At 34.1% G+C, this 27,519-nt stretch overlaps 3 protein-coding genes across 4 annotated transcripts in view; all 3 read right to left on the reverse strand.

Moving 5' to 3' along the window:
* Positions 1-7,629, reverse strand: part of LOC111049788 (protein DDI1 homolog 2) — a 25,967-nt gene extending 18,338 nt beyond the window's left edge. The window contains exon 1 of one of the 2 annotated variants that reach the window (XM_039424903.1): positions 6,976-7,629. In XM_039424903.1, coding sequence (XP_039280837.1) covers positions 6,976-7,237 — 262 coding nt within the window. In that variant the 5' untranslated portion in view covers positions 7,238-7,629. The remainder of the gene's footprint in view (positions 1-6,975) is intronic. The other variant, XM_039424902.1, reaches the window with a different exon arrangement.
* A 3,481-nt stretch (positions 7,630-11,110) lies between these two features.
* Positions 11,111-12,133, reverse strand: LOC120350296. The gene has a single exon (XM_039422929.1). It carries the CDS (start codon positions 12,131-12,133, stop codon positions 11,111-11,113), a length of 1,023 nt encoding a protein of 340 aa, XP_039278863.1.
* Positions 12,134-20,707: 8,574 nt separating this feature from the next.
* LOC111049789 (phosphate carrier protein, mitochondrial) lies at positions 20,708-22,813 on the reverse strand. Its single transcript, XM_022335961.2, has one exon. It carries the CDS (start codon positions 22,699-22,701, stop codon positions 21,619-21,621), a length of 1,083 nt encoding a protein of 360 aa, XP_022191653.1. The 5' UTR covers positions 22,702-22,813; the 3' UTR covers positions 20,708-21,618.
* Between the last annotated feature and the right edge of the window lie 4,706 nt (positions 22,814-27,519).

Genomic DNA, 27,519 nt, shown 5'->3' on the forward strand with positions numbered 1-27,519 from the left:
ACCATTTCATAGCCCAATAAGGTACATCAAGCAAGGCCATCAATTCTGTGTGATTGGTTTGTTTACAGTCCCCGTATACAGTCTTTCCGTATCTTATGCACAGTGCGACTTATGCACTGTCGCGACTAAATGGCACCTAAAGACTGAACCATTGCTCGGTTGATACTGCAACTCAGTGGAGTGATTAGAGGAGAGTTTTGGAATGCGTAGGTGACTCATTCACTGACACCACCCCATTCAATAGTTTTCTGCAGCAAAAAACTGACACTGTTGTACTTTTTAGAACAGCGCGACTGCCGGAAGGTCAAGTTTCCTCACGAGCTTGAGCAATCACACACATTGTTATTATATTTCATAAAATTAAAACCCGAACAAGCCCAAGAATGAGCACATAAGGGAAAAAGTAGAAACCCCTTTGCACATACCAGATGAATGATAATTTTCAATATCAAGTGGTTCTATGTAATTTTTTGTTTAATTTTCAAATCTTAGCAGGTGCTAGTTGAGTTTGATATATATTTTAGTGCTCCCATTTCATTCATCAAAAATACTTGAAATACTTTCTATATTTAATAATCAGAGTATTTTGAGAGAGTAAAGGACTCAGGAGATAGGTCAATTAAATATTGATGTAATAAATCTTTATTTGAACAACATCGGATTGAATTTTGACTATAGTGAGGTACACGTTATAATGGCAATGGAGAAAGATAGGAGAACAACGTTGCCGATCCTCTGTCTTGTCAATTCCTTCTATAGAGGGTAGCTGATACAGGTTTATTGATGTAATATGAACTGTTCATTCTCGTTTAAAATAATCAATTATATTTTATTAAGCAACAAATTTTATTTTTCAATAATTTCATAATGAATTTTCATAATTAAGATGAAATATTTTGTTGATTAATTATTAACTCTACATTGTTAAGAGACGATCTGGCAACAGAGCAAAGCGAGAAAGAGATAGCACTATCCGCTTTGTTGAATGATAGACAAGGATAGCAATACCATTGCTAAACAAACACTGTCATTATAACGTGAACCTCACTATAGCCTTACTGAATAATAATACTGAGAATAATAATTATATTATCATCAGGGAGCTTGAGAGGAGGAGTACAGAAGTTTGATTGATTGCAGATTGCAGGTAATAAATAATAAAAATGTTGTTCTCGTGAGACCATTATGTTAGAAATAATACAATGAACATGGTATAGTAAGATTCTTTTTCAACTTTGAGCATTGTTTGAACGTGAATCATCCATGTTATTGGATGATTGGTCACATGCTGTGGCAGTCTAAAGTGAATGACACTATAGAGATGTAGAGTACATAAAGCCACACCTTCAATAGAATTTACACATTAAATAGAGCATAAAGAATAGCGGAAGTTCAATTTGTAGGAACTATTCATCATGAATTTCAGTCGGAGTAATGGGAAAATACAAAACCCTAATAGCAGGTGGACTATTTCTATCAGTGAAATTTTGAAAAGCTAACAATATTAACATTCATGATATAGAATTAGTGGGAATCGAATGAGATTGAATAATAAACTATGTAAAAAGAGTTTACGTTTTTTAGTTTACGTTTGTTTTTCATGTTTATTTGTATATCTTGAAACAAGGGATCATTCCCATATATGATCCTGAAGAAGTGAAGATGGGAATGAATACTGATTGATGTCTTGGAAGCCATACGCTAAATAAATAAATAAATGGCTCATGCGCTGTTCCATAGCCACATCAATTTTTGGTCTCTTGTGAGGACATGCTTTGGCCTCCAAGGATAATCTTTTGTTGCAAAAAAGAGCACTGCGAGTTATTTTCTTCTCCGACTACCTGGAGCATTGCAGGTTATCTATCACTCTTCATAAAGATGCAGATAATGAAATATACATCCAGTACGGTATGTCTTCAGCTTGCTGTTGCAAGCAAGGAGTGGTGCAGAACACTGGGAAAAGAGAGGCGAAATACTTAGCCACAATACTCGATTGGCAGGAATCCCGGAAGTTCCATGCTGCAGGCTGTCAAGGACACAGAAGAGCTACCAAATAGCAACACTGAAATATTTTAATGATTTGCCCGAGTGTATCAGAAGTGAAAATATCACCAGCTACAGGTCATTGTTAAGGAGGAAACTGTTGGAGAAACCCAACTCTGTCAGAGTTGGAGGACGAGCGGCTTTTCTCTGCCAGCGGTCCTAGCAGTTAACGACCGAAATGAAATTGTAACTGACGCAGTCTGTCTGGATCTATCCAGTCAAGGACCAAAACAACAAGTATTGAGAATCAAGTATCGGTTGATTGGTCGTAATGTGATAGTGGCCTGAAAATTTGTCTCCCAGCAGGTGTCCATAGAGAAGTGAGAGCAATTTGAAGTATTGCACCACTTTCAATTTCAACTTAGTCTGATGTCCAAATATGATACGGGCCTAAAAGCTGGTGTCCCTAGAGTTATGAAAACATGGGACACAATGTCTCAATTGTTAAAGCCACTTTGTGTTACACTAGCGACCCAACCTGAGTTCCTAATTTAATACAGGACATAAATGCAAACCAGTTTTATTGTAATGGAAAGACATTATATAGTTTTACAATTGGCCTATTGTAATTGGAGTAAAGTGTTTTGATATAGGTACTCTTATTGTACCTGAAGTGATAATAAATTATGTTACGGTTACTAGCCGATTATCAAATCTAACAGGAATTACACAATTCCTAACAATGCTGGCTGAATTGATTTTTAGTTAAGTAAAATTGCCAATTAATACTAAAGCCGGATTATTATTAACTTAGGCCTACTAGAAAATAATAACTCTAAATAATAATAACCTAGGTACCAGCTCAAAATTAAAGAAGCTCAAGTTATCAATCCCTGAAATCTTTGTTTCACTTTTCCGCATTGCAATAATAGAGACATGAAAACTTCATAGTTATGCGTACAAGAAAATTACATGAATAGAAAAGGACTTTTTTCAAATAATTATCCCTAAGATGTTGTTTGACAATGAAATAGACTAAATAATCATATGTGTGATTGGCAAGGCACTGGTGACTCTGTACTGAACTCTGTCTCTGTGAAGTGTGTGTAACATGCCTTAAGTAAAACGTTTGAGTTCAATGTATTGGTTTGACTTTTAAAGTAAAAATAAAATCAGTAATAATGTTCAAATAATTGTAATACTTTATTTCTTCACCGATATAACCTTCAACAGGTTATGGGCCCAGGCTGGATCTTTCGTGTGCAAGTAAAAAAAAAATTTTTTTTAACCTAAATACTCTCGTGCAAGACAACAATGGAAGTTCGGAGATTCAACTCTAAAATAGTAATACCGGTGAAGTGATTGAACTCTAGTAAAAACATTAAAAGTAAAAGTAAAATACACAAAAGTAAAATCAGGTAAGGCAATCGAGTTCAAAGTAAAAATGGCTGGTTCCAGTGATTCGGACTTGGGTATGGTTGGAAAGCTATCCAACGATGAAGACTTTCAAATGTGGAAATTTAAAATTAAAATTTTGTTCGACTCTCAAGGACTTAGTGATATTGTTAATGGAAAAGAATTAAAACCAAACGACCCTAGTAAAGAAAAAGAACTTTCTATTTTCAATTTGAAGGACGCTAAAGCCAAGAAAATAATAATAACTACAATTGACTCAAAACCTTTGAATCACATTTTGAACTGTGAAACTTCATGTGAAATGTTTAAAAAACTGTGTCAAATCTACGAACGTGATGAAAAACAACAGAAATTTTCTCTAATGCAGGACTTTTTCAATTTTACACTAGAGGCTAATGAAGACATTGCTAGTTTCATCAGCCGTCTGGAAAATTTGACCCATAAATTGAAATCTGTTGGACACGAAATCGATGACGAGATGGTTATTGGCAAAATATTCAGCTCCCTGCCTAGGAAATACACCCACTTTCAAACTTCGTGGGAAGCAACCGCAATTTGTGACAGAAATCTCACAAACCTAACCTCCCGGTTGGTGAATGAAGAACGCAGACTATCTACTGATAAAGGTGATTCTGTGCAACCAGTGGTATTCAAAACATCGGAAATCCAGTGCTACAGATGCAAAAATTATGGACATATTTCCCGTGAATGCAGAAATAAAATGAAACAGAAAAGTGGTCAATTCTGTAGTATTTGCAAGAAGAATAATCATGAAGACAAAGACTGTTACTTTCGTAAAAAACAGAATGATAAGAAGAAGAACCAAGTATCCTTTTTAACTACTAATTCTAGAATGTAAAATACTATGACACTTTCGTAATTGACTCAGGGTCTACTTCACATATGGTAAAATCTAAATCACTATTTGATAGTTCCATTCCAATTAGTTGTAAAGTAGGAGTAGCCAAGGAAAATGAATCAATGTTTGCTCTTGAGGTAGGAAACATCAAATCAGACAAATGCAACTTAAATAATGTTTTATATGTTCCAGAACTTTCTAAAAATTTGTTATCTGTAAGTGCTATCACTGAGAACGATGGTAAGGTCTTATTTAGTGGAAATAGGGTTGAGGTGTTGAAAGACAATAAAGTCATTATGGAAGGCATAAAAAATTCGAATGGTTTGTTTGAAGTTGACTTGAAAATAATTGTTTCTAGGGATGTAATTTTTTCAAATGTTGAGCAATCTAACCAAGGTGAAAAATATTCTGACCCCAAAGTATTCAAGATAAATCAAGGCTTTGACATTGAGGGAATCGCAAAAGGTAATGATCCAAACAATGTATTTGAAGAAATTGAAAATGATGGAGTACAAGAAACTGAAATAAATGAAGTTGAAGAAATTGAAAATAATGAAGTAGAAGAAACTGATACAAGTGAAGCTGAGGGTATTGAGATTGAAACAAATGATATTGAAGATGGAATCAATGAAGTAGAAGTAAATGAAGAAAGTGGAGAAGAAATGATGGATGAAAGTAATGAAATAAGAAGGAGAGAGAAAAGAGTGATTAAAAAACCAGTGTGGTTGAAAGACTATGAAACCAGTTATCTTAGTCTACAAGTAGATGAGCCTCTTACATTTTCTGAAGCTATGAAATCAAACAATTCTGTAAAGTGGTTGGAGGCAGTAAAAACTGAACTAAATGCTTTGAAAGAGAATAATACTTGGACAGAGGTAGATACTGTACCAGAAAACAAGAAATTATTGATAGCAAATGGGTATTTAAAATTAAAAATGATGAGAAGGGTAACATTCAGTACAAGGCTAGATTAGTTGCTAGGGGGTTTCAACAAAAGGATAGCATGGATTTAAATGACATTTATGCCCCTGTGGCCAAATTGCCAACTTTTCGGATTTTCATGAGTGTTGCAAATAAATTAGGGTTTCCTGTATATCAGATGGATGTAAAAAATGCTTTCCTTAATGGTGATATCAAAGAAGACGTTTATATGTCATTACCAGAGGGAGTAGAAGGATTTAGGAATAAGGTTTGTAAACTTAAGAAGTCAATTTATGGTCTGAAGAAATCTCCAAAAGATTGGAATTCTAAATTTGATTCTGTAATGAAAATGAACAATTTGACTAGGTCTAAAAATGATTATTGCTTGTATTCTAAAATTGTGGAGGGTAAAAAGGTATTTCTATTATTGTATGTAGATGACATACTTATTTTTGGTTCAGATGAGAATGATGTTTCAAGATTGAAATCAGTCTTACAAGAAAATTTCAAGATGAAAGACTTGGGCTTAGTTTCTAATTTCTTGGGAATTAATGTCAAACAAGATATTGAGAAGGGGGTAACTGTTATTAGTCAGAAGGAGTATCTCAAACATGTATTGGAAAAGTTCAACATGCAGGATTGTAAGCCAATGGACACTCCCATGGATAAAAATTTCAACTTTGAATTATTGACTAGAGATAAGTCAGAGTCTGTAGAAATAGAAAAGAAATGTCGTAGACTAATTGGTTGTCTTATGTATGCTGTTGTAGGATCTAGACCTGATTTGTGTTGTACTGTATCTTTCTTGAGTCGATTCCAAAGTTGTGCCAGTGAAATGTTGTATAAAAATTTAAAACGTGTATTGAGATATGTAAAATGTACTTTAGATTTAGAGCTAGTATATAAGAGAGAATTGAATGATGATATGATTGTAGGCTATGTAGATGCAAACTGGGGTGGTGATTTAGAGAGAAGATCAACCTCAGGTTATTGCTTCAAGGTTTTTGGTAATACTATTTCTTGGTGTACCAAGAAACAACAGAGTGTTTCATTATCTAGCACAGAAGCTGAGTATGTTGCTTTGAGCCAAGCTGCAAGCGAGGCTTGTTGGATAAAAGGAATTTTATTGATTTTTGTGTTGTTGAAAATAAGAAAACTTGTATTTTGTTGTTTGAAGACAATCAGTCTGCTATCAAAATAGCTCATAATCCTGAGCATCATAAAAAATGAAACATGTAGATATAAGGTATCATTTTGTAAGAGAAAAAATTTCTGAAGGTGTTATTCAAGTTGAGTATTTAAAATCCTCAGATCAGATTGCTGACATTTTCACAAAACCCTTGGGAAAGGAACTTTTTGTCAAGTTTAGAAATAATATTTTTTAATAATTAAGATGTTTTGAACTATGTTAATTTTCTTATAACTTACTTGTTTTTGATTGATAAATTTTTTTTTGGGTTATTTCATTGAGGGGGCGTGTTGTTTGACAATGAAATAGACTAAATAATCATATGTGTGATTGGCAAGGCACTGGTGACTCTGTACTGAACTCTGTCTCTGTGAAGTGTGTGTAACATGCCTTAAGTAAAACGTTTGAGTTCAATGTATTGGTTTGACTTTAAAGTAAAAATAAAATCAGTAATAATGTTCAAATAATTGTAATACTTTATTTCTTCACCGATATAACCTTCAACATAAGATTCCTTGGGCTTCTCCTTATTATTATCGAATTGAGTAGTTCAAATCTTTTAACTAGCAATATTTATAGAGATAAGAAAATTTAGATGAATATTTACCGTTATCAGGAGCACTGAAGTTTGCTTGAGATGAACTTGTAGACATGTGTTGTAAAATTACAACATCCCCATCACGAACTCCATGAGTTTTGATAGATATTTTATCGTCAATCAGCGGTTTTCCATTGTGGACAATTACAATTTCAGGCGCTGGAAATCCAGATTCTATTTCACAAAATGCTTTAAAGTTTTCCAATTCTAAATCTTCACTGACGTCTAACACAAATATATCATCGTTTAATGTGGATACCGTTACTTTCATTGTGCTCCTATTGAGAGTAACCTGAAATTTTGGTAACCAGAATTATACTGACAAGTAATGTGTGGTGAATTCGTAAACACAACTTTACACAATCCGCTGTTTTGTTTCGTGCTTTCAGACTTGACTTATCATCTGCAGAATGCAGGTTGGAAGTTTGGGGTTATTGCATAAACGATGAACAGCAGAACAGAAAAGCGTGCCCCAGATGTAAATAGATCAGTGACTTGTGAGTTCAATGAAATTTACTGCAATAAATAATTTCTCCAACCTTTCAAATAATACTAATGGTTTAAATAATAAAACGGTTTTTCTAAATCGATATCATGTTTTGAAATTATTCACTACAGAAGTTGTTGAAAAAAGTTAAATTTGTAGGCCTGAGCGTTATGTTGGTATACCGTATCAAGCGTATTCGAATTTTTTGGCGCCTTTTTTGAAGTTATTGATATTTCTTGAAACTGCTTCAGTGAACAAAATGTTTGGTTTTTGATTACCGTACTGGTATCTATCTATTTATTAAAAGTGAACTTTCAACTTTCTTGGTTATTCTATAATACTGTATTTACTTCTGATTGTTATGATCTATACTGAGTAAACATAAATATTTTAAACTTTTATTCATGGTTGTAAGTATGAAGGAGTTCAAAATGACAAAACAAACTAAAAAAATAAGCCTTTGATAACAATTTTACAGGATAACAAAATGATAGTAATGATAATAAGTCGATCAAGAGTAGGTTATATTATTTTTGAAATAGAAGCTAAACAATAGTGAAGAGATGAAAAATAGGGCTTTAGAAGAGAGAAAAAAAATGAGGGAGTTTAGTATAATTATTTATCAATCATGAGTTAGCTATAGAGCGATATGCTAGTTCACAGGATTTCTTAAAGGTTTTGAAACGGTCAGCAAACGGATCAATGCAGTGGCTTATTCTATTGTACAAACGTAAAGTTCTGTATATATAAGAATTGCAATGATGAGTCGTTCTGATAAATGGCATGTGGAACAGAATATTTGGTTTTGGTCTATTAAACGGGACATGAAGTTGCAACATACTTATAAATTCTGGCATGAATACTTGATTGTTTAGGATATTATATAATAGCAAGAGGGAACTGACAGATCTCCTTTCTTCCAATCTTTGAACATTAAATATCAACCTTAGATTGTCTGTTGAAAAAGCTATCGGACAGAATGCGTTGAACTTTTTAAAATAAAGATACCTTAAAAATTTATTCTGAATTTTTTCTAAATCAAGAATAGCGCTGCTGTGAAATGGAGCCCAAACTAAAGCAGCATATTCAAGTTTACTCCTCACTGTAGCATAGTACAATTTCAAAACAACGTCACATGCTGTAAAAGGCCTACAATTTCGAAATAAAAACCCTAGCGACCTATTAGCACCATTCATAACATGTGTTAGGTGTTCCTTAAACTCAAGAGTAGGGTCCATTATGACGCCCAGGTCCTTTATACGGATAACACAATCGAGGATTGCATTATTAATATTGTAATTGTAATGAAAAGGATTTTTCTGACGTGTGAATATCATGTATTTTGTTTTTGATATATTTATTTCCAATCTATTTCTCAAACACCAGTCATGAATCGCATTCAGATCCCGCTGCAAGAGACAGCAATCCTCCAGACTAGAAATAGGTCTGAAAAGTTTTACATCGTCTGCAAAAAGCAAAATACTAGATTCTTTAATATGGTCAGGCAGATCATTCATGAGTAGGACGAACAACAAGGGACCAAGGTTTGACCCCTGTGGAACCCCAGAAGAATTGGTAAAGTAAAGAGATCTGTGATTATTAAAAACCACATAAGACATCCTATCGGTTAGATAACTCTCAAAAAATGCAATCAAACTATCAGACAGGCAAAACCATTTCAATTTTTTCAACAGAATCCCAAAATCCACCGAATCAAAGGCTTTTTTGTAATCTAAATAGATAACATCCATACGACCATGCATGTCTAGCTGCGAAGAGACAGATTGGGTGAACTGCAACAGATTAGTTATAGTTGAGCGCGATGGCATAAAACCATGTTGGAATGAGGAGATTGCGGGTCTTACATGGTTGAAAACTTTGCTATATAAAATATATTCAAAGACCTTACTTGGAGAATTGAGGATAGTAATGGGACGAAAATTCGAGATTATATTCTTTCCACCAGTCTTATGAACAGGTGTCACCCTTGCAGCTTTCCATTTTTTAGGATATTTATTCAATCTCAAGGACAAATTGAAGATAAATTGTAAAGGTTGAATAAGAATATCTCTACAACCTTTTATAATGTATGCTGGTACACCGTCAGGCCCACAAGATCTAGTTGCTTTAAGTTTATTTATAGCTGAATTTACTTCATTTTCAGAAATATATGAAACTTGTAATATGTCAAGATGAGGAGATGAGGAAATGCTGTCATATGATTCATTATCATTATTATGTTGGATGTTATTACGGTTGTTGCTGTTATTGTAAACAGATGAGAAATAATCAGCAAAAGCCTGCGGTACTTCCCGATCGGTATACCTGCACCCATTCCACTCAAAACACTTTGAGTCCGATCTAGACTCTTTTTTACTCGCAACATAGTTCCAGAAGTGTTTAACGTTTGAATTTATGTTATTTTGTAGAGATTCTATATAATTTTGTTGTGCTATGTTGATTTCACTTTTTATTGCAGCTCTCAATTCCTTGAATTTGTTCAAATAATATCCCGAAAACGATTTTTTCCGTGCACATTTCTTTTTTAATTTAATCATCTGGATAATGCTTCTAGTAAACCAAACCGGATACTTCGATTTAATAATATTTTTATTTTTGGGCACATGCGAAGCGAAAGCATAATTCAATAAATCGTAAAAATAGTCTACAGCGAGATCGACATCGTTGAATTCATAAAGTCTATGCCAATCTGAATCTCTAAGTGTGAGATAAAATTCATAGTAGTTTGCTTTTTTAAAATTGTAATACTCGATACTCAAAGGGGGATGCAAGAGGCTCTTTTTAATCAAAAAACTAATATCTAAGCTTGGGTGATGTGGATCTTCAGCAAGCAGAGGGCTTGTTTCGTGCAAAACAATCAGAGGTAGATTACTCAGCACTAGATCAAGAGTTTTGGCATTGGCATTTAAAACATTATTAAAGGATACTAAGTTGAATAAACACATGCAATTCATCAGTCTGGCATATTTACTAGGACCACCAACAAAATTAAAACTTGAACCATTTATTTCATTCAGATTAAAGTCACCCAATATTAATAAATCATGTGAAAAAATATTATTATCACTTTCAATAAAATCAAAGAAGTCACAGTAATCGAGAAGACCAGATTCAGGGGAGAAATAGACAACATTGATAAAGATTACTTTATCTTGTGCAGATAACTTGACAAGTAAAGATTCATAGCGCGCTGTCGCCCGGACATGAATGAGTCGGGAATGCCAACTGTTTTTCACTGCACAAAGTACACCCCCTCCCCACCGCTTTCCAGACACCAATCTATCACGGTCACACCTAAATACCCGATAACGAGAATCGAACAATTCACTATCATGAATCTCATTACTCAACCATGTCTCAGACAACGCTACAATATCATAAGTTTCACCTAGTACAGATCTGAACAAATCATTGGTTTTAGTGCGACAACCTCGAATATTTTGATAATTTAATTTTATCAATTCAGAGTTTACATCAGGAGAATTCATTTTTAATAATGAAATAATAAACTATAGCAGTACATTGAATTAGAAAGATAAATAGCTTTACAACAAAAAATAAAATAACATTGGTATCGTAATAGTAGAGTGCATTGGGGTTTATCATAGCAGGGATTTATTTGATAACTGTTTTATTTTAGTTAGTTTTTCGACTCGCAGTCAGCTGTGTTGGCGTCTTATCAACGCCGCTTCCACTGCCTGCAAGTTTTGCGATATCATTATCAGTTTTGATTAGATGAATGGCCGAGTTTTCGTCTCTTCTTATCTTTATGTTACCCGTTTTGTCAACCCATAGAAACTTAAAGTTCATCTGATTTTTCACCCTTTTTGTTTTAGCAAATAAAATTCTTCTAGCCGGACATAGAGACTGGTTTATGTAGACGGGAGTATCCATTGGCATGCCTATATGTCTTGTAGACAGAGTCCTCTTCACCCGTCGCCTCTCCAACATTTTTTCCTTAATAGCTCGGCGAACAAAGCGTACGATTATCCCAGGAGATGGCCGGTTATTTTGCTGCTTCAAACGATGACAGGCATCGATCATATCCTCCGTGATTGCAACATCCAGGGCTTTACCAACCTCTTTTATAATGCTGGAGACGTCTTCATTCTGAGTGACAGGAACTCCGTAAATCTCAAGAGTGTTCGACCTCGAATATTGTTCTGCATCATCCAATCTCACCGACAGTTCCGTGACTTTTTTAGACAATGCTAAATTTTCCAATCTGAGAGACTCAATCAACTGGTTTTGTTTATCAATGATAGCCTGCTGTGTAGCCAGTATACAAGAGTTTTCGTCGAGCTTTTCATGACACAAATCAAGCGATTTACCTAAGTCTTGTTCAAGACGTTTTAGACCACTGTCCATTTTTTCACCTAGTTCGTGAATCAACTTTTTTAAGCCGTCTAAGCTACTTACGTCCTTTGTGTTGACACTACACACAATGCCACCATCGCTGTGGCTACGACTCCTCCTACGCTCACACGCACAGTCAGCACACATCCACGCACGACCAGAGATGAGGAGACCGTTCAGGTCAGCATCACTAAGACCCAAGCACTGTCCGTGGAAATTCTCTTTACATACACTGCACTGGACTTTATTCGTTTTGTCCTTTGAAGACCGCACTATTAATTTCGTACATTTACGGCAATTCATTATGATCAAACACGCTCGTTTCACAAATAGATAAGGGAGCTATCCAAAGTGCGTCCGCTCTCATCAGAGGCTGATACTAAAATGTGTTATAGAATTGATTTTTTCGAAATTAAAAAATCTTCTGAGCTCTTGGGGGCAGCTACTGAATGCGGACATCAGCAATCATTCTATTGTTTTGACAAGGATATAAAATCTTTGATTGAAGTTGGTTTGAGACCATAAAATATCATATATTATTCATCTAAGACCATAGTGACTGTATTTTCAGGATGTATTCATGAATATGATTGATTAAAAATAGTGATTAATTGAATGATTATTGATTAAATTTAATGATTACAATAATGATTTTAACTCTTTATAAAAATTTGTTAGATTAATGTAGTCCATTATCAACAAAAATTATTTAAATGAATGTATGGAACACAACATTTTCAGCGTTGCAGTCGTTCTGTTAGGCTAATTGTTTCTGCTCTGTTCTTTTCTTTGCAGTCGTTAAAGTAGACTAGTAGACATAGTCCTCATTCCTATAACATTCCGTCTCGAATAGAAGGCAGTGTTCCTACCCGCTGTGCTAAAATGTGGAGGGTTGATTTGATGAAGGTAGTTTTTTTTTTAAATACTGCTTATAACTTGGAAACTTTGCGTTTCAGCGACATAAGTATTCTGTAAAAAATTAATAAAGCTTATCAAATGTACTGCATGTTTTGTTCAGTAGGTAAATTTTTTAATGTACCTGTCTTAAATAAGTTTTCAAGATATTTTCTATAAGGATTGAGAAATGTTTGAACAGATTATTTTCATCCTTATGGGAGTTTGAATTTAAATAGCAGTTCCAGAACATAGATAGGCTTACGGTTATACTCGGGAGGAATTAATTTCCTAGGAATGCAAAAGAAAAAATGGGGGATTTGAAATCAATTCACTTCTTGAGCGATAGCTCAACAACCCAGTATAGAAACAAAACAATGTTTTATCTGATATTGAAACATTTATCAAAGTTTTGTTCAAAGTCTATGACTTGGAACTTCTCAGAATGTGGGCATGGGAAGGGGGCGCCAGATGGGATTGGGGGTTACCTCAAAAGAATAGCTAACCAGGCAGTGGCTGAGGGACTTGACATACTTTCATTTGAAGTTTTTCATGAGGTGTTATCAAAAATTCTCAGTAAATGATGAAGAGATAGAAGAAATTGATGCTTGGGAAGGGGGCGCCAGATGGGATTGGGGGTTACCTCAAAAGAATAGCTAACCAGGCAGTGGCTGAGGGACTTGACATACTTTCATTTGAAGTTTTTTATGAGATGTTATCAAAAATTCTCAGTAAATGATAAAGAGATAGAAGAAATTGATGCTATACTAGTTAAGGACATTCCAACATTCAAAGGAGCCATGAGGGTCCGTCAAGTTTTTGGAAAAGCCAAATGAAAGATCTTCAAATGCGAAGCTTAAGCTGTTTCACTTGTGGATCAAAAAAGTGTTTTCACTATTTCATTGGAACATTCAACCCGTACGCTATAGAGCAACAAGAAACTGGCAGTATCCTTTCATTCTATGGTTTATATCAATTATTTAGAACGGAACTTATTAATTCATAAAAAATAGTATGAGAACACTTTTTGTTGGGTTGCGTTTTCCTTAACTATGATTTACAGATATGTACAAGAAATACAGGCTACATTATGATGAGGTGTTTACAGACTCTGATAATGACGACATCAACCCAACATTCAATCCAGCCCCTACAGAGCAGCAAGCAACTTCCAGTATCCTTTTATTCTATTGTTTTTTTTTTAAGCTTGACCTATAATTCAATGAAAAATCATCAAGATAACACTTTTATTTGGTTATGTTTTCCTTAACTGTGATTCAGTATCATTTTCAGATTTGGAAATAAACAATTGGTGCATGGTGAAATATAATAATGAACTGTAACCCGGCGAAATTGTGAATAAAGTGTGTAATCCAAATCAAGTTGAAGTAAACTGTATGACTAAAGCTTGGAAATTTTGGAAGTGGCCTAGCAAACCAACATTTTAAAGTATTCCATAGAATACATAAAATGCAAAGTTCCATCACCTGTCGTAATAGATTCCAGAGGTCATTACAAGTTTCATTAAATGAAACTTGATTTAATTGATATATTACTACAGAAAACTTTCCTATTCAGTTATTTTGAAATAAATTACAGTTTGCTTAAAAGAGTTTCTTGATTTTTTAAACCTCAACTCCTTGGCAATAGGCTAGCTAATACGGTATGTCTTGTTTTTGATTCTCAAATTTCAATTTTGAATATTTTGTAAAATGTAACTATTAATATTTTCAAGTGCCTAGTTGTTTAGATGTTTTCTATAAGATTGGGGTTAAAACAATTTACCATAGTAAAACGTTTTGAAAAATGCATGTTTTACACTATTTTTAACAATAATTAAATTAATTATCTAGGTACTTATTATTATCAGCTCACTATATTTCCCCCTTAGTTTAAGTTTAACTTTTCTTGCCAGATTGTATTGAAGATTATTGACGAAGTATTTCAAATATAAATGTCACCTCCATGCAAGTAGTCATGTCACCTCGTCCATGTGGAGTCATGTCACCTCCAAGTGGAGTCATGTCACCTCCATGTGGAGTCATGTCACCTCCATGTAGAGTCATGTCACCTCCGTGTATTGCCATGTGATAAATTTATCTATAAAATACTCAAAATGTCTCCTTGAGCTCTGCTCAATGTTTATTCTTCTTCAATGTTTACTATTTATTTTACAATATTTTCCATTATAACGTAGACCTCACTGTAGCAACAGGTGTAGAAGAAAAGTTTATTCTTCCTTATAAGTAGGTACATAAAACTTGAAAAAAACATGAAAAATATAATTATTAATTTTTTTCACTTATAAAATTTCAACTTAATTCCAGATCGACCCAAATAATTCTTAGAGGTACCTAGTTTTTTAATTATTTATCTATGATATGATAAGTCACGTTTTTGCTATTAGGTTGTGCTCTTGAGAGAATGGAATGTTATCGATGGTAAATAACTATTACCTAGAAAGTTATCAAATTCTTATACTCCAATAATAAATTAAGTAGTTTTCTTTGGAGTTTCATAGTGATTCCGATTCTTAGTTCGCTGAATAAAATTTTGTAAGAGAGGCAAAATATTTCATGGGAGTCGTCTTCATTCCATTGAACCCAAATAGCAGGAAAATGTTGCAGTCATCCAAATCTATTCTTGAAGCTGTAAATTCAACTAAACGTTCAAAAATAAAACACAATTCAGTCAACCATCGCTTCAGATGACCTCATTAATTTTCAGAAGAGAAAGTTGGTGAGATTCATCTTGGAATTAAAGTACGTTCATGTAAATGCTATAAATTTGGCGAAGTGAAAATAACACAGTTCTCCTGCTTTTGTCATACACATTACGTTGTAAGTTGCTGATTTTTGTCGGATAATATTCACATATAGGATATATTCACATTTGCATTTTTATACAAATTTTTAAAATTGATATATTAGCTTTTCAGCTTCATTTTTCATCAAGTTTCCCTGATTCAGATTCTTTCAAATTATAAATATACATTCGATTCTTTTCCATTTCATCACCTTTAAAAGAATTAATAAGAATATTTATTAGTTTGAATACACAACTCTAAAATTAATATACTATCCAATTGATAAAAATTTATTGTATGTAAACTCAGGCTATTGTATGGTTGCCAATGTAGGTAGCCCAAAGTAGGCTTACTGAATATTTCCACACCTGAGTGATCCTTCAAGGGGGAAATTTTCAATACCGCAGACCGCAGGTTCAATCATATATTATTTAGTAAGGTTCTACCATATACTGTATATTTTAAATACCTATAATACAATCTATAATTCACATTATTTATCATGACTCACTGCAGCCTTTGTTCTATCTATATTCAAAAATAAACAATTATTTTAATGCATTTTTCAATTTATTTTAAATTTAATTCATTACAAAGATTTCAATGAATTGTTTGAAATTTTATAAATAAATGAATGAATAAATCTAACTATCAAGTGGATTTTTTGGGATACGACTTTTGAAAGTTTAACTTTGATAACAAGGTCATATTTATTTTAGTCTGTATTCTACTCCAGACAAATTTTCAGTTTTAAATAGATCAATGATTTTGCGTGATCGAAACACAAATCATATCAGGAGGTCATGGTCAATTGAGAACTAGAACAAAAGAAACAATTTTTTCTAGTAGCATCATATGAATATAGATAGTAGAATAATGACATATTTGGCTAGTAAATTTTTATTGACACTTGAAATTGATTCAGCGCATTTTATAAATTACATGTATGACTAGCACTTACAGATAATGATTGAATGAGTAGGTACCAATCAATTTATTACTTAATAGCTGATGAGTTAAAAACCCTAATATTGTAATTTAGCTTTTTACTTCTAGTTGGGATAATCGAATTTCAATGTTTCAATCCCAGCTTTTAATGTCAAATTTTCAAGTTGATCTTATACATCATTTATTATGACTCACAACAGCTTTTGTTCAATATTAAGACTCACTACAGCTGTTGTTCAATCTACTGCTAACATTATGGTATAGTGAGGTCCACGTTATAATGACAGTATTTGATCGACTTTGGTTTTGCTATCCATGTCTATCATTCGACAAAGCCGGTGGTACTATCCTTTTTCAGGTCCACAACGATGACAATTATGTTTTTGACAGTGTAGAAATATAATTAATTAATGCAGAGAATTGGCATCGCTATCTTCTTTATCCACTGCCATTATAACGTGGACCACACTATAGGTACTTCATATTTTGAGTGCCTAATGAGGCTATCTCAACAGCATTCAATTTGATTCATCTTGAACTAATTCAAAACTTGCATAAGTTATTTTGTTAAATCTATTACAAGTTTGTGTGGAGACCTTTTAAAATAAGTAAAAGTCGTTTTCTAAAGAAAGGGTACTATTTCCGTTTTATTTCTACTACTGTACTAAGAGTAGCCATTGTTATTCATAATTACTATAAAATCATAATATTTGAGATTTTCAGTCAAAAATCATCATGATTATCATGAGCAGTAGTGGTCTCTAATCTATCATCTTTTTTAGTTGAATGCCTTGCCCGAAGAGCTGTTAACTCTGTAAAGCTGGGCCTATCAGTGTTTCACTTCTTTTTACTCAGCTTGATCATGAACAGGGCCCGATTGCACAAAAGCCAATTTTATTTGATCAATTTTACGAGAACCAATCAGAGAAGTCCTTTCTGACAAGACAGCTTCTCTGATTGGTTCTCGTGGAATTTGGCTTCTGTGCAACCGGCACCTAATCAGATTAATTCTAAACTGCCTGCACGCAGTGACAATAGTAGTGTTAACCCATCAACTAGCGTCCACTAGCTGTCGCGGGAGCACTGAACTGGAAACACTTGAGTTCCGAGTTCTGCGATCCCGTAGCAACTGTAGTGGAATTAAATCGTCTTCCATCCCGGAGGGATATGTAGAACAGAGAGATGGAGAACCAGTTCGGCCAAATAGTGATGAATAGAAACAAGCGCAGTTGCTAAGTTGTCAGTCGATGCAGTGCCTTCAGAGAGGAAACTAGGTATGCATATCATGAGGTGTTCAACACTCACCAAAGACTACAAAACGCTAGCATGGCAACATCGCGGCCGCTGTATCCCTACGTTTCTCTGCTCCGCGTATCCCTCAGAGTTGGAAGATGTTTCAATTCCATTATTGATAGTGGCCGCTACTATAGTCCGTACAAATTTACTTTAGACTTGGAGGAATATGCAGCTTAGAGAAATGGAGGGAGATCAGCCAATTACTGTGATTAATAGCCATAGGTAGAAGCGCAGTTGCCAATTTGTCAGTCGTCTGACTGCTTTCAGACAGGAAACTTCGCATGTGTAGCGTGAGCACATGAACAGTCACTAGAAGTTGGAGAAAGCTGGCCGTTTCAAAACGGCAACATCGCGCCTCTGTATGCTTTCTCTGCTGCGCATGTCACAAGTAAGAAGTAATTCTGCACAGAGTATAATGTCGCTGTGTGCAGGATGTTGTGCCGTTCTTAGGTCGGGTGGCCAGGACATCCACAGTATATGGATTCGTTTTTTCAATAAAGGTTGATAGATTCTAATGATATTTGTTGTGTAAAAACATTTGCACTAGATCAAAGGTGTATCAACATAAATTTCAATGGAATAAATAGCATAAATTGAAAAGCTGACCGCAAAATTATTGTACAATTGACAGAAAAGCCTCTAATCGGTACTTGCAAATGTCTTTGCAACTAATAACTACTAATACTTGTTACAAGAGCTACTTAAGGTGCATTTTCGTTTATGCGTAAATTTCCGCAGTCGACGACGGCAAGCATTGTTGACATTTATAATGTCCAAATTTCAATTCTGCTAAAACAGCTAATCAAATAACTTTTCATTATTTTTCTTTATTATTCAAGAATCAAACATTTCTAATAATATCAACATATTGCCATTTAAAAGTTTAAGCTCAACCTGTCCCATTAAAACATAATCTTTTAGGTTACGTAGACAAATTGAAATCCACCCAATCTGAGATTCTCTACCTGTCGTGGTCGACGACGACGCACCAGCGAAAACCCAGCTCAACACAGCAGTTGATATAATATCAATTTGATGCGCTTTCAATCCATCTGAATTAATGAAAACTTTAATAGTCTACAAACAGTTGTCCTCTCAATTTGGACGCCTGTATCTGGAGAATGTAATGCTGGCGCTTCACTCTTGCCGAGTTCGTACGACTGACGACGCTCGAGAGTGTATGGCTACTTCTTCTGGTCTTATGTAGAGTATACGGAAGACGAAAGCTAGCCGCTCATATTGGACATTCGGCGAATGTGAAGCGCCGGAATTACGGTTTCCACAATCTCGCCTGGCGCCCCACACACTTTCATAAAAATTTCAAATTCTGTAATTTTATCTGTACACAACAGATAAAGAAGCTGCACATATACAGCATCATAAGTATTTTATAGCTCGCCTTATTTCACATGTCAAGAGTACGAGTGTTTATGCATTCTATTCCTGTGTTACAAGACTCAGGGACTTTCTGGAATGTATTGAACCTGCACCAAGTGCATTAAAAACACTATAGTGAGGTCCACGTTATAATGACAGTGTAGAAAAATGGGAGAACAACATTGCCGATCCTCTGTCTTCTATAGACGGTAGCTGATACAGGTTTATTAATGTAATATTAACTGTTCATTCTCTTTTAAAATAAGTACTCAATTATATTTTATTAAGCAAGAAATTATATTTTTCAATAATTTCATAATGAATTTTCATTATTAAGATAAAATATTTTGTTAAATAATTATTAATTCTACATTGTTGAAAGAAGATCTGACACAAAGCAAAGTGAGAAAGAGATAGCGCTATCTACTTTGTTGAATTACAGACAAGGATAGCAATACCATTGCGAATCAAACACTGCTATTATAAGAAGGTGGACCTGACTATAGTCATAACATCTTTGAATATTCATAAACCCGGTTGCACAAATCCTTGTTAAATTTCAACCAGGATTAAATGCAACGAAAACTAATCAATTAAGCCTTCTTTTCAGAAACGCTGTATCTGATTGGTTCTCGTGACATTTAAGCATGATTAAAATTAATGGGCTTTTGTGCAACCGTGCATAAACTGATTAAAAATGACATAAAGAAGCTATGAGGTTATAACACAACTTAGCCTTAGCTAATTTGTTCTCAGATGCAAAAGACAGAAAATCTGTCCTTAATCACAAGTATATAATCAACATGGAGTAAATTTTGCAATACTGTAGTTTGCAGACTGAAACTCAAATATCGAATGACAGTTTTCACACTTAACGACTCCTCGACGGCAAGGCACGATACGACAGGACAGGAAGGTCTCCGATTGGCTGATTCTCAATACAACAGACTAATCAGCCAATCTGAAAGTTTCTTGTACTGTCGTATCAGGCCTTGCATTGATTCTCAATACGTCAATCTAATCAGCTAATCGGAGAGCCTCCTTGTCCTGTCGTGGTCGTCGGGGAATCGTTAAGTGTGAAAACGGCCATTCGGTTGAATGGAGTCTACAACTGCAATTAAAAATCTTCAATTAGATCACGTTACAAGCAAAATGTTTCGTTCACACAAGTTCAACTGAGCCTGGGCGTCAAGTAGAAATTCGTGCAATTCACGGACATGCGGTAATGGTTCAAAAAGAATTTACTTGTTTGATCAGTTAACATTGGAATAGAAAAACATCCAGTAGAAAGATTATGAAAGGTGAAAAGTGCAAAAATAATTTTTACTTGGCCAATTGAATAGAGCTAATTTTTTCAATAAATTGAAACAGAATTTCTGTTCTGATGCCACTCATGTTGTACTTTTTCCAGGCATAGGAAATGTACAGAATAATTGCATATCACAAATTTGAACTTATATACAATAAGGTCACATTGAATTGGTTATTATAGATATAAATAATAAAAGATGAATATAATTTGTTTTTGAGAGGTGCTATAGAAAATAAAATTCAAATTGTCAATAATTGAAACTTTAATATAACAGATTTTGTTCATCAATTTGCAATTTTTGATGGAATGTGATTAACATTTAATAGCGAATCTATTGGAATACATAATGCATTTTCTGAGATGAGTGGAATGACTAAATTTTTCAACATAACTAACATTCAACTAAAACATTGAATTGTTTTTCAAAAATTAATTTGAAATTTTATAAGGAATTCATGGTTACATTTTTATGTAGCTAGATTTTAATGAAAAGATATGCCAGTAAAACATCAGTGGAAATTGAATTAAAATTTAAATATTTCAAGTTCGTCATGATCGACAATCATTTAATAAAAGTAAATCTCTAGTAGACTATAAATGATGGAAAATTTTGAATTTAAATTCAATGGAATGATTACACTATTGAGAAATAATTTTACGACTGAACTAATGCAGTTGATAATACATTAATCATTACGATGAAATGATTGACGTTTTAACAAACTAAATTTGGCTGAAAGCCATTAATTTAATACAACAAGCAGGACAAAATAAATAAATACACAAAATATCTATAGACTAATATTGCTCATTAGACATGAGATTTTGATTCCTTAATTCAAAGGAAATAATTTAAATTCAAGCATTTGAAATCATTAGACTAGCATCTAATCATCAAAGTTGGACAAGAATGATTTCATTAACTTAGTTGATAAAATTCGAGAGAGGTTGTATGGAATGACCTTGAAATAAAATGCGTCGAAGCGTATAAATTATTGTGTAAATAATGACAATGTCCAAATTAATTTCAACTAATATACATTGGGTCTAATGGGGGCTTCTATTATCTTACTGAATGGAATGATAATTTTTACATGGATTTCGACTTACTGCTTCTACAATTTTTTCATAACATGAATTTCAACAAATTTAGAATTACTTTCCTTCAGCTGCTAGTTTCTTCTTGAGTGACTCTGGCATCTCTGGTGGTGGAGGGCGAGGAATTCCAAGAGATACTTTCACGAAATCGTAGATGAACCATTGCAGAGCTGTTAGTGTACCAATCATGATGATCCTCGGGCCAAGACCCTTCCACAGACCTCCGAATCCGACCTTCTTGGCTACATCGAGGGCACTTGATCCCTTCTCCTGGTTCAATTTTGAGACTACGGTGTCAGCAGGATGTGAGACGACGGCACAGAACACTCCAGCGATGTAACCGGCAGCAAAAGTGACGACCAACTGTTCTCCCTTCGTGCAGTCGGCACGCGGCTTGGGAACAACATGCTTGTACAATAACTCTACGGTACGCTCGAAGCATGCAAATTTCATCATTGTGTATGGAATCTGTCTGCACCACAGTGGAACAAGACTCTTGAAAAAAGCATTGGTTCCCTCCTGAGCGTACATTTTTGGGACCGCCTCTCTGAATGTGCTAGCAAATCCAGGTGTTGTCTGGATTTTTACTTTGGTTGCTTCAAATGGACTGAGACCAATGTCAGCAAAGAACTCAGCGGAGGCTGAAGCTGCAAGATATAGTGAAGTTCTCCACAGAAAAGCATTCTCTTCTCCCATAAGATCAGAGTACAGGATCTTGAAATATTCATAAAGACCAAATTTTCCAAGCCCTTGTACAGAGTAGCCAAAGAATGTAGGTGCCCATCCTTTAGCAAGGCCTCTTGAGCCCTCTTCGGCGATTGTAACCTTGAAACCATGGATTAAAGATTTGTATTTACCAGGGTCGACTTGCAATCGACATTTAACCAAATCTAATGGCACAACCATTGTATGAGTAAGACCACATGATAGTATACCTCCAAGTCCACATAATGCGAAGTATTTCGGTGAGCCAAAGTCACAACTGTCTCCTGGCTGACGAATTGGTGTAGCTGCAAATCCAATAGTACGTCCTGGTACGGGTGATAACATCTTATCGTTGTTTGCAGGTTCACAATGAGCGATGCTGACTGGATTCTTAAAAGGGCTGTATTTAGCTGTTTCCATTAGAGATTGCCACATTTTTAAGACTTTGATTAAAATTAAAAAATTTTCCAATAAGTCAGACCGAATGAAGACTAGCTCCCAGCAGCGGACAAGTCATGTGACGGAAAAGGGCGTCTTGATATCATATTCGTTTGTAATCGATTGTCAATTCTCAACTCCAATCGATTATGAAACTCATTTCTAATTATTTCCTATTCTGTCATGTTTATGGAGTTGAAAGATTATTAATCAATAAATTATAATATTCTTGATGAATAATTATAATACGTTTAATGTAAATTTATAGGGACTATTACTTAGCGAGTCTTATCTGAACACAACAAAAAGTTGAAAGTAAAATTGCTCAAGTCAAGAGTGTACAATTTTTAGTTCTTCGAAGAGTGTAGAGTGCTCTATAGTGAGGTCCACGTTATAATGACAGAATTTGATCAACTTTGGTTTTGCTATCCTTGTCTATCATTCGACAAAGCCGGTTGTACTATCCTTTTCTAGGTCCACAACGATGACAATTATGATTTTGACAGTGTAGAAATAAAATTAATTAATGCAGAGAATCGGCATCGCTATTCTTCTATCTTTATCTACTGCCATTATAACGTGGACCACACTATAGGTACAGTAGTGATAATCTTTTTTTTGTTAAATAAATGAGTTTGAATTTACTTTGGAACAAAACATTCATTTTCATTGCTAGCACAAACTCAAATCTCACCTCTATATGCTTCCGGAAATATTCAAGGATGAATATGTATCGCTTCAGTTTTGTTCTGTTTAGATAAAATGCTCTAAGAAAAAGAAACGCACCCGCAAGATTCAACATTATGGAACTATATAATTTTCTTCAACAAATATTCACTTTCTTTTCTGCTTGCAGTGGAAAGTTTGAGAATTCAACTCACATGAAATCCATGCAGCGCCCGAGTTATAAAACGGGAGATTCAAATTTAGCAGCGCAGATCTGCTAAGGTGCTGGTGATGCACTGATTAGTTGCTGATTTCGCAAGTAGGTCTAATGTAGTACTTTTTTATTTTGACTTTCAATTAACCTAATTATACAGTTTTGTATAATTTGTTTTTATTTCGCTTTTTGGTTTTTGACCTGTGATAGGACTTTCTTTCATTACGTCAAAATAAATCTTTTTTCTAGCTGCGGAATAATTATTCTTGCATTCCGTAATTAACTTACGTAATAGAAACCGATTAAAGTGCAAGATAAATTACTTTTAACACGGCTCTTTCTCGAAGACGGAGAGGTCCGATGCTCTATCCTCCACTAATCACTCCTACTACCTAGCAGCATTCACCTTCTTTTGTGTCTGAGTGAGAGAGCTTTGTAACGCGACGCGGCAACACTCCCCTCCATCTATTGCTGGCAATGTTCCAAGAAGTGAACTGGTCAGCAGGTATATTGGTTTGTGTATGTTACGGAGATGTGTTCATCACAAGAACATGAAGCAAAATGACATGGTGCATCCAATTGAGCGCAGGATGTCTGTCTGTGTCTACGCTACAAACTGTGGAGGGAGAAATGGGGTTCTCCTCTTCATGTTAAAAGTAATTTATCTCGCACTTTAGTTACCGTATTTAGGTCTGACCCCTACCTTTCCCCCACATTATGTGACTGATTGCAGCATTTGTTTGTGGTGGTGGTAAGGAACTCCGCAGTCGTGCAGGTTTTATTTCAATTTTGAAAATCAAGTAAAAAAAGTGGAATTTACTTGAGGGCCACTAACACGCCATCTCTTATTCTATATAGGGGCCAATTGAAAGAAAGCAATGCTTCTATTGTGTTGTAGGTAGTCTACTTGGTCATACTATAGTATATAATATATCTGGTAGGCTACCTACTTCGAAAATATTGCTAATTTCTGAAGTTTTGCTAAATAAAAGTGGCAGATGTATAATAATAATTTCTCTAATTTATTGACAATGCGATTTGCACCCAGAGGATCTTATTCACAAACTTAGTAACATAATAATTTATAATAACTTACCTTACATAATATATCATATTCTGGAAGTTACTGATAATTATTTTAATTTAATTTATGATCTTCTATCAATGAGATAATATAATTCGATAGATACCGTATTAATCGTTTAGCTATAGTGAGATTCACGATGAACTGTCAGAAATCCCTATGATTGACATCAATGCATCACATTCAATCAATACTGACAGTATAGGTGAGTCTTACCATAGTAGCCTAATCTTCAATAATCATGCATCTCTTCACTCCGTTTCCCTTGCATGAGTGTGTTAATTGCCAAAATATTGAGATACTGATACAGATCTTGTTATCTTCTTATCAGTAAGTTACAAATAGTTCAAATAAAAACTTCAAAATGATTTTATTCTCATTAATATCGATATGTAGTTCATAATGATATTCAAATAACAATAGCTTATTTTCATTTCAACCACAATTCAGAATTGGTTTGTTTTTACCAACGATCTATATAAATACTAACTGGATAGCGAACTGCATGTTGAAAGAACCGGTCCGGCTGGGCTGAGCTCTCTCCCCACCACAAAGAGGCAAGAAAGGCAAAGCGCTGGAAGGCTACCCTTGCTTTTCTATTGCACTATCAAACCCTTCTTTACAAAAATTCACTTTATATTCTCAATAATCTTACTTATTGATAAAAAGGAAACTTTGTAGACACACAAAGCATGTAAAAACAAAATATGTAATACCTATTCTGAATTAATATATTTATTTATTAAGCAATAATTAAACACATCATATCATATTTTGTGTTTGCAGTACCGGTACATATATCTAGCATGTAATCTACAATTCAATTCAAATGAAATTTAAATACCTTAATGAAATAAAATAATTATAATCATACTGGTCAATTAAATTTAAATAATTTCACAATTAATATAAAGTTCAATCTATCTAGTTCAATGTAGGTACCTAATCAGTTTTATTACAGTTTTAAGTGATTAGTGAGTGTTATTTTGTTTTCCAATTTGGTTTGTAAACAATCTAAATTAAAATTTTTCTGTTTTCAAATTTGTGGACTGAAAATTGGACCAGAATTCAAGTGTGTGGAACATAACCTAGGTACTTTTTGGACTATTTATAGTGTATAAATACAAATTTGGGGAAGAAAATTTTGGGCTGAGCCTGTTAGTCCTTCCCCAATCATTTAAAAGAATTTTGTTCTGTTTATCAATAAATAAATAACTACTAGCGAAGCTCGGTACCCCAATATTATTGTTATAATGTATAAGAGCCAATTAAATGCTATAAAAGCATAATAATATAGTAATAATAATATAACATAATAATATAGTAATAATATAGCATAATAATATAGCTAATAATATGTCATAATAATAAAGATGTCTTCGGTATCAAACTTTGACTGATTAAGTGTGGTTAGAAGGCAGTTAATTTATATGTGCAGGAAGTTCATGAATTTATTCCTATATAATCTGGAAAATAAAATTAGTAATTATTAAACAATCTATATGACTGGATAATGGACAATTATTTCTTTTCAATAGCCCAAATAAACTATTTACAGAATATACTCGGTGTAGAAAAAAATAATATTAGAATGGGAAGAATGAATAGTTAGAATAATGGTATTTCAATCTTCATAAAAGAATAAATATATTCAACTTACTGATAAAATAATAAGATATCACTTCCTTTCTTAAATCTGTTGGTGCAATTATATGCAGAACATGTAGCAACCATCCTGTAAGTTGCTCGACCTTTGGAGCTTTAATGAAATTTATCAATGTTTCATAGGCCTCTGGCTGGCAGTAAGGTGCTACTCATGTGCCTCTTTGTGGAGGGGATGGCTGAAAAGGCGCCGGACCGTTTCTCGGCTGGCAAAGCCTACTCTGTTCGCTATCCAGTTAGTATAAATATATAGATCGTTGGTTTTTACACATTGATTTCTACAGTTTTGCTGGTTTGATGCCTAGTAAGATCGGACTCCCCGATCTAATTAACCGACCTATCAACTTTAAGAGCCCAAATTATTCATGAGACAAAAAATACAAACATATTATTTAAAAAAGAATACAAACTGAACAATATTATAACATGCATTATGAATGGTTGCGCGTTCCCGTGGAGCACTAGTCAGACATACCATACCACAACTGAAAATGTTGACTGCCAGGCTTAAATAGGTGTATAGTGTATACTTGTCAACACTCTACCAACAGGTACTACCACAGCCTACTATAGATAGAATCTATTTCTAAAGTAAGCCATGGTACTACCTATAATTGACAAAAACTTCTAGCTAAAAGTTACCGTACTTCTCTGAAGATTCGCTAGATAAAAGTGGCAATTATTTATAATAATAATTTCTCTGATTGCCAATGATTTGCATCCAGATGAGTTTATTCACAAACATAGTAATAACATAATATTATATAACAACTCGCACATAATACATCATATTTTAGAAGTTTCTGATAATTATTCAAACAAATAACTCTGTTCAATTTTAACAAAATATTCAAAACAAAAACTTCTGATAAAAGTTAGGGTATGGATTGGAATTGCATTGAAAACCAAGTGGTTATTACGCCCTATCGGGCTGTATATAGCTCACGAGCTTTAATTCTAATAACATTATTCATTCTTATCTGTTTTCTATTTTTAACGGTTATTTTCTCCACGACTAGTCAATATTTCAAAATTTTTGCAAGGAAAGTCCATGATATAATAATTCAGGTCATGATGCAAAGTTGAGTTTGTTAACTTGAAAGTCAGAGAAGTTACTCAACAATTATTTTGCCAATTAAGTTCGACACCGAACTTACGTATCTACGAAGGTTTGTTTTTAAAAAGTTGA

The sequence above is a fragment of the Nilaparvata lugens genome, chromosome 3 (assembly GCF_014356525.2).
Source record: "Nilaparvata lugens isolate BPH chromosome 3, ASM1435652v1, whole genome shotgun sequence".
Taxonomy (NCBI): Eukaryota; Metazoa; Arthropoda; class Insecta; order Hemiptera; family Delphacidae; genus Nilaparvata; species Nilaparvata lugens.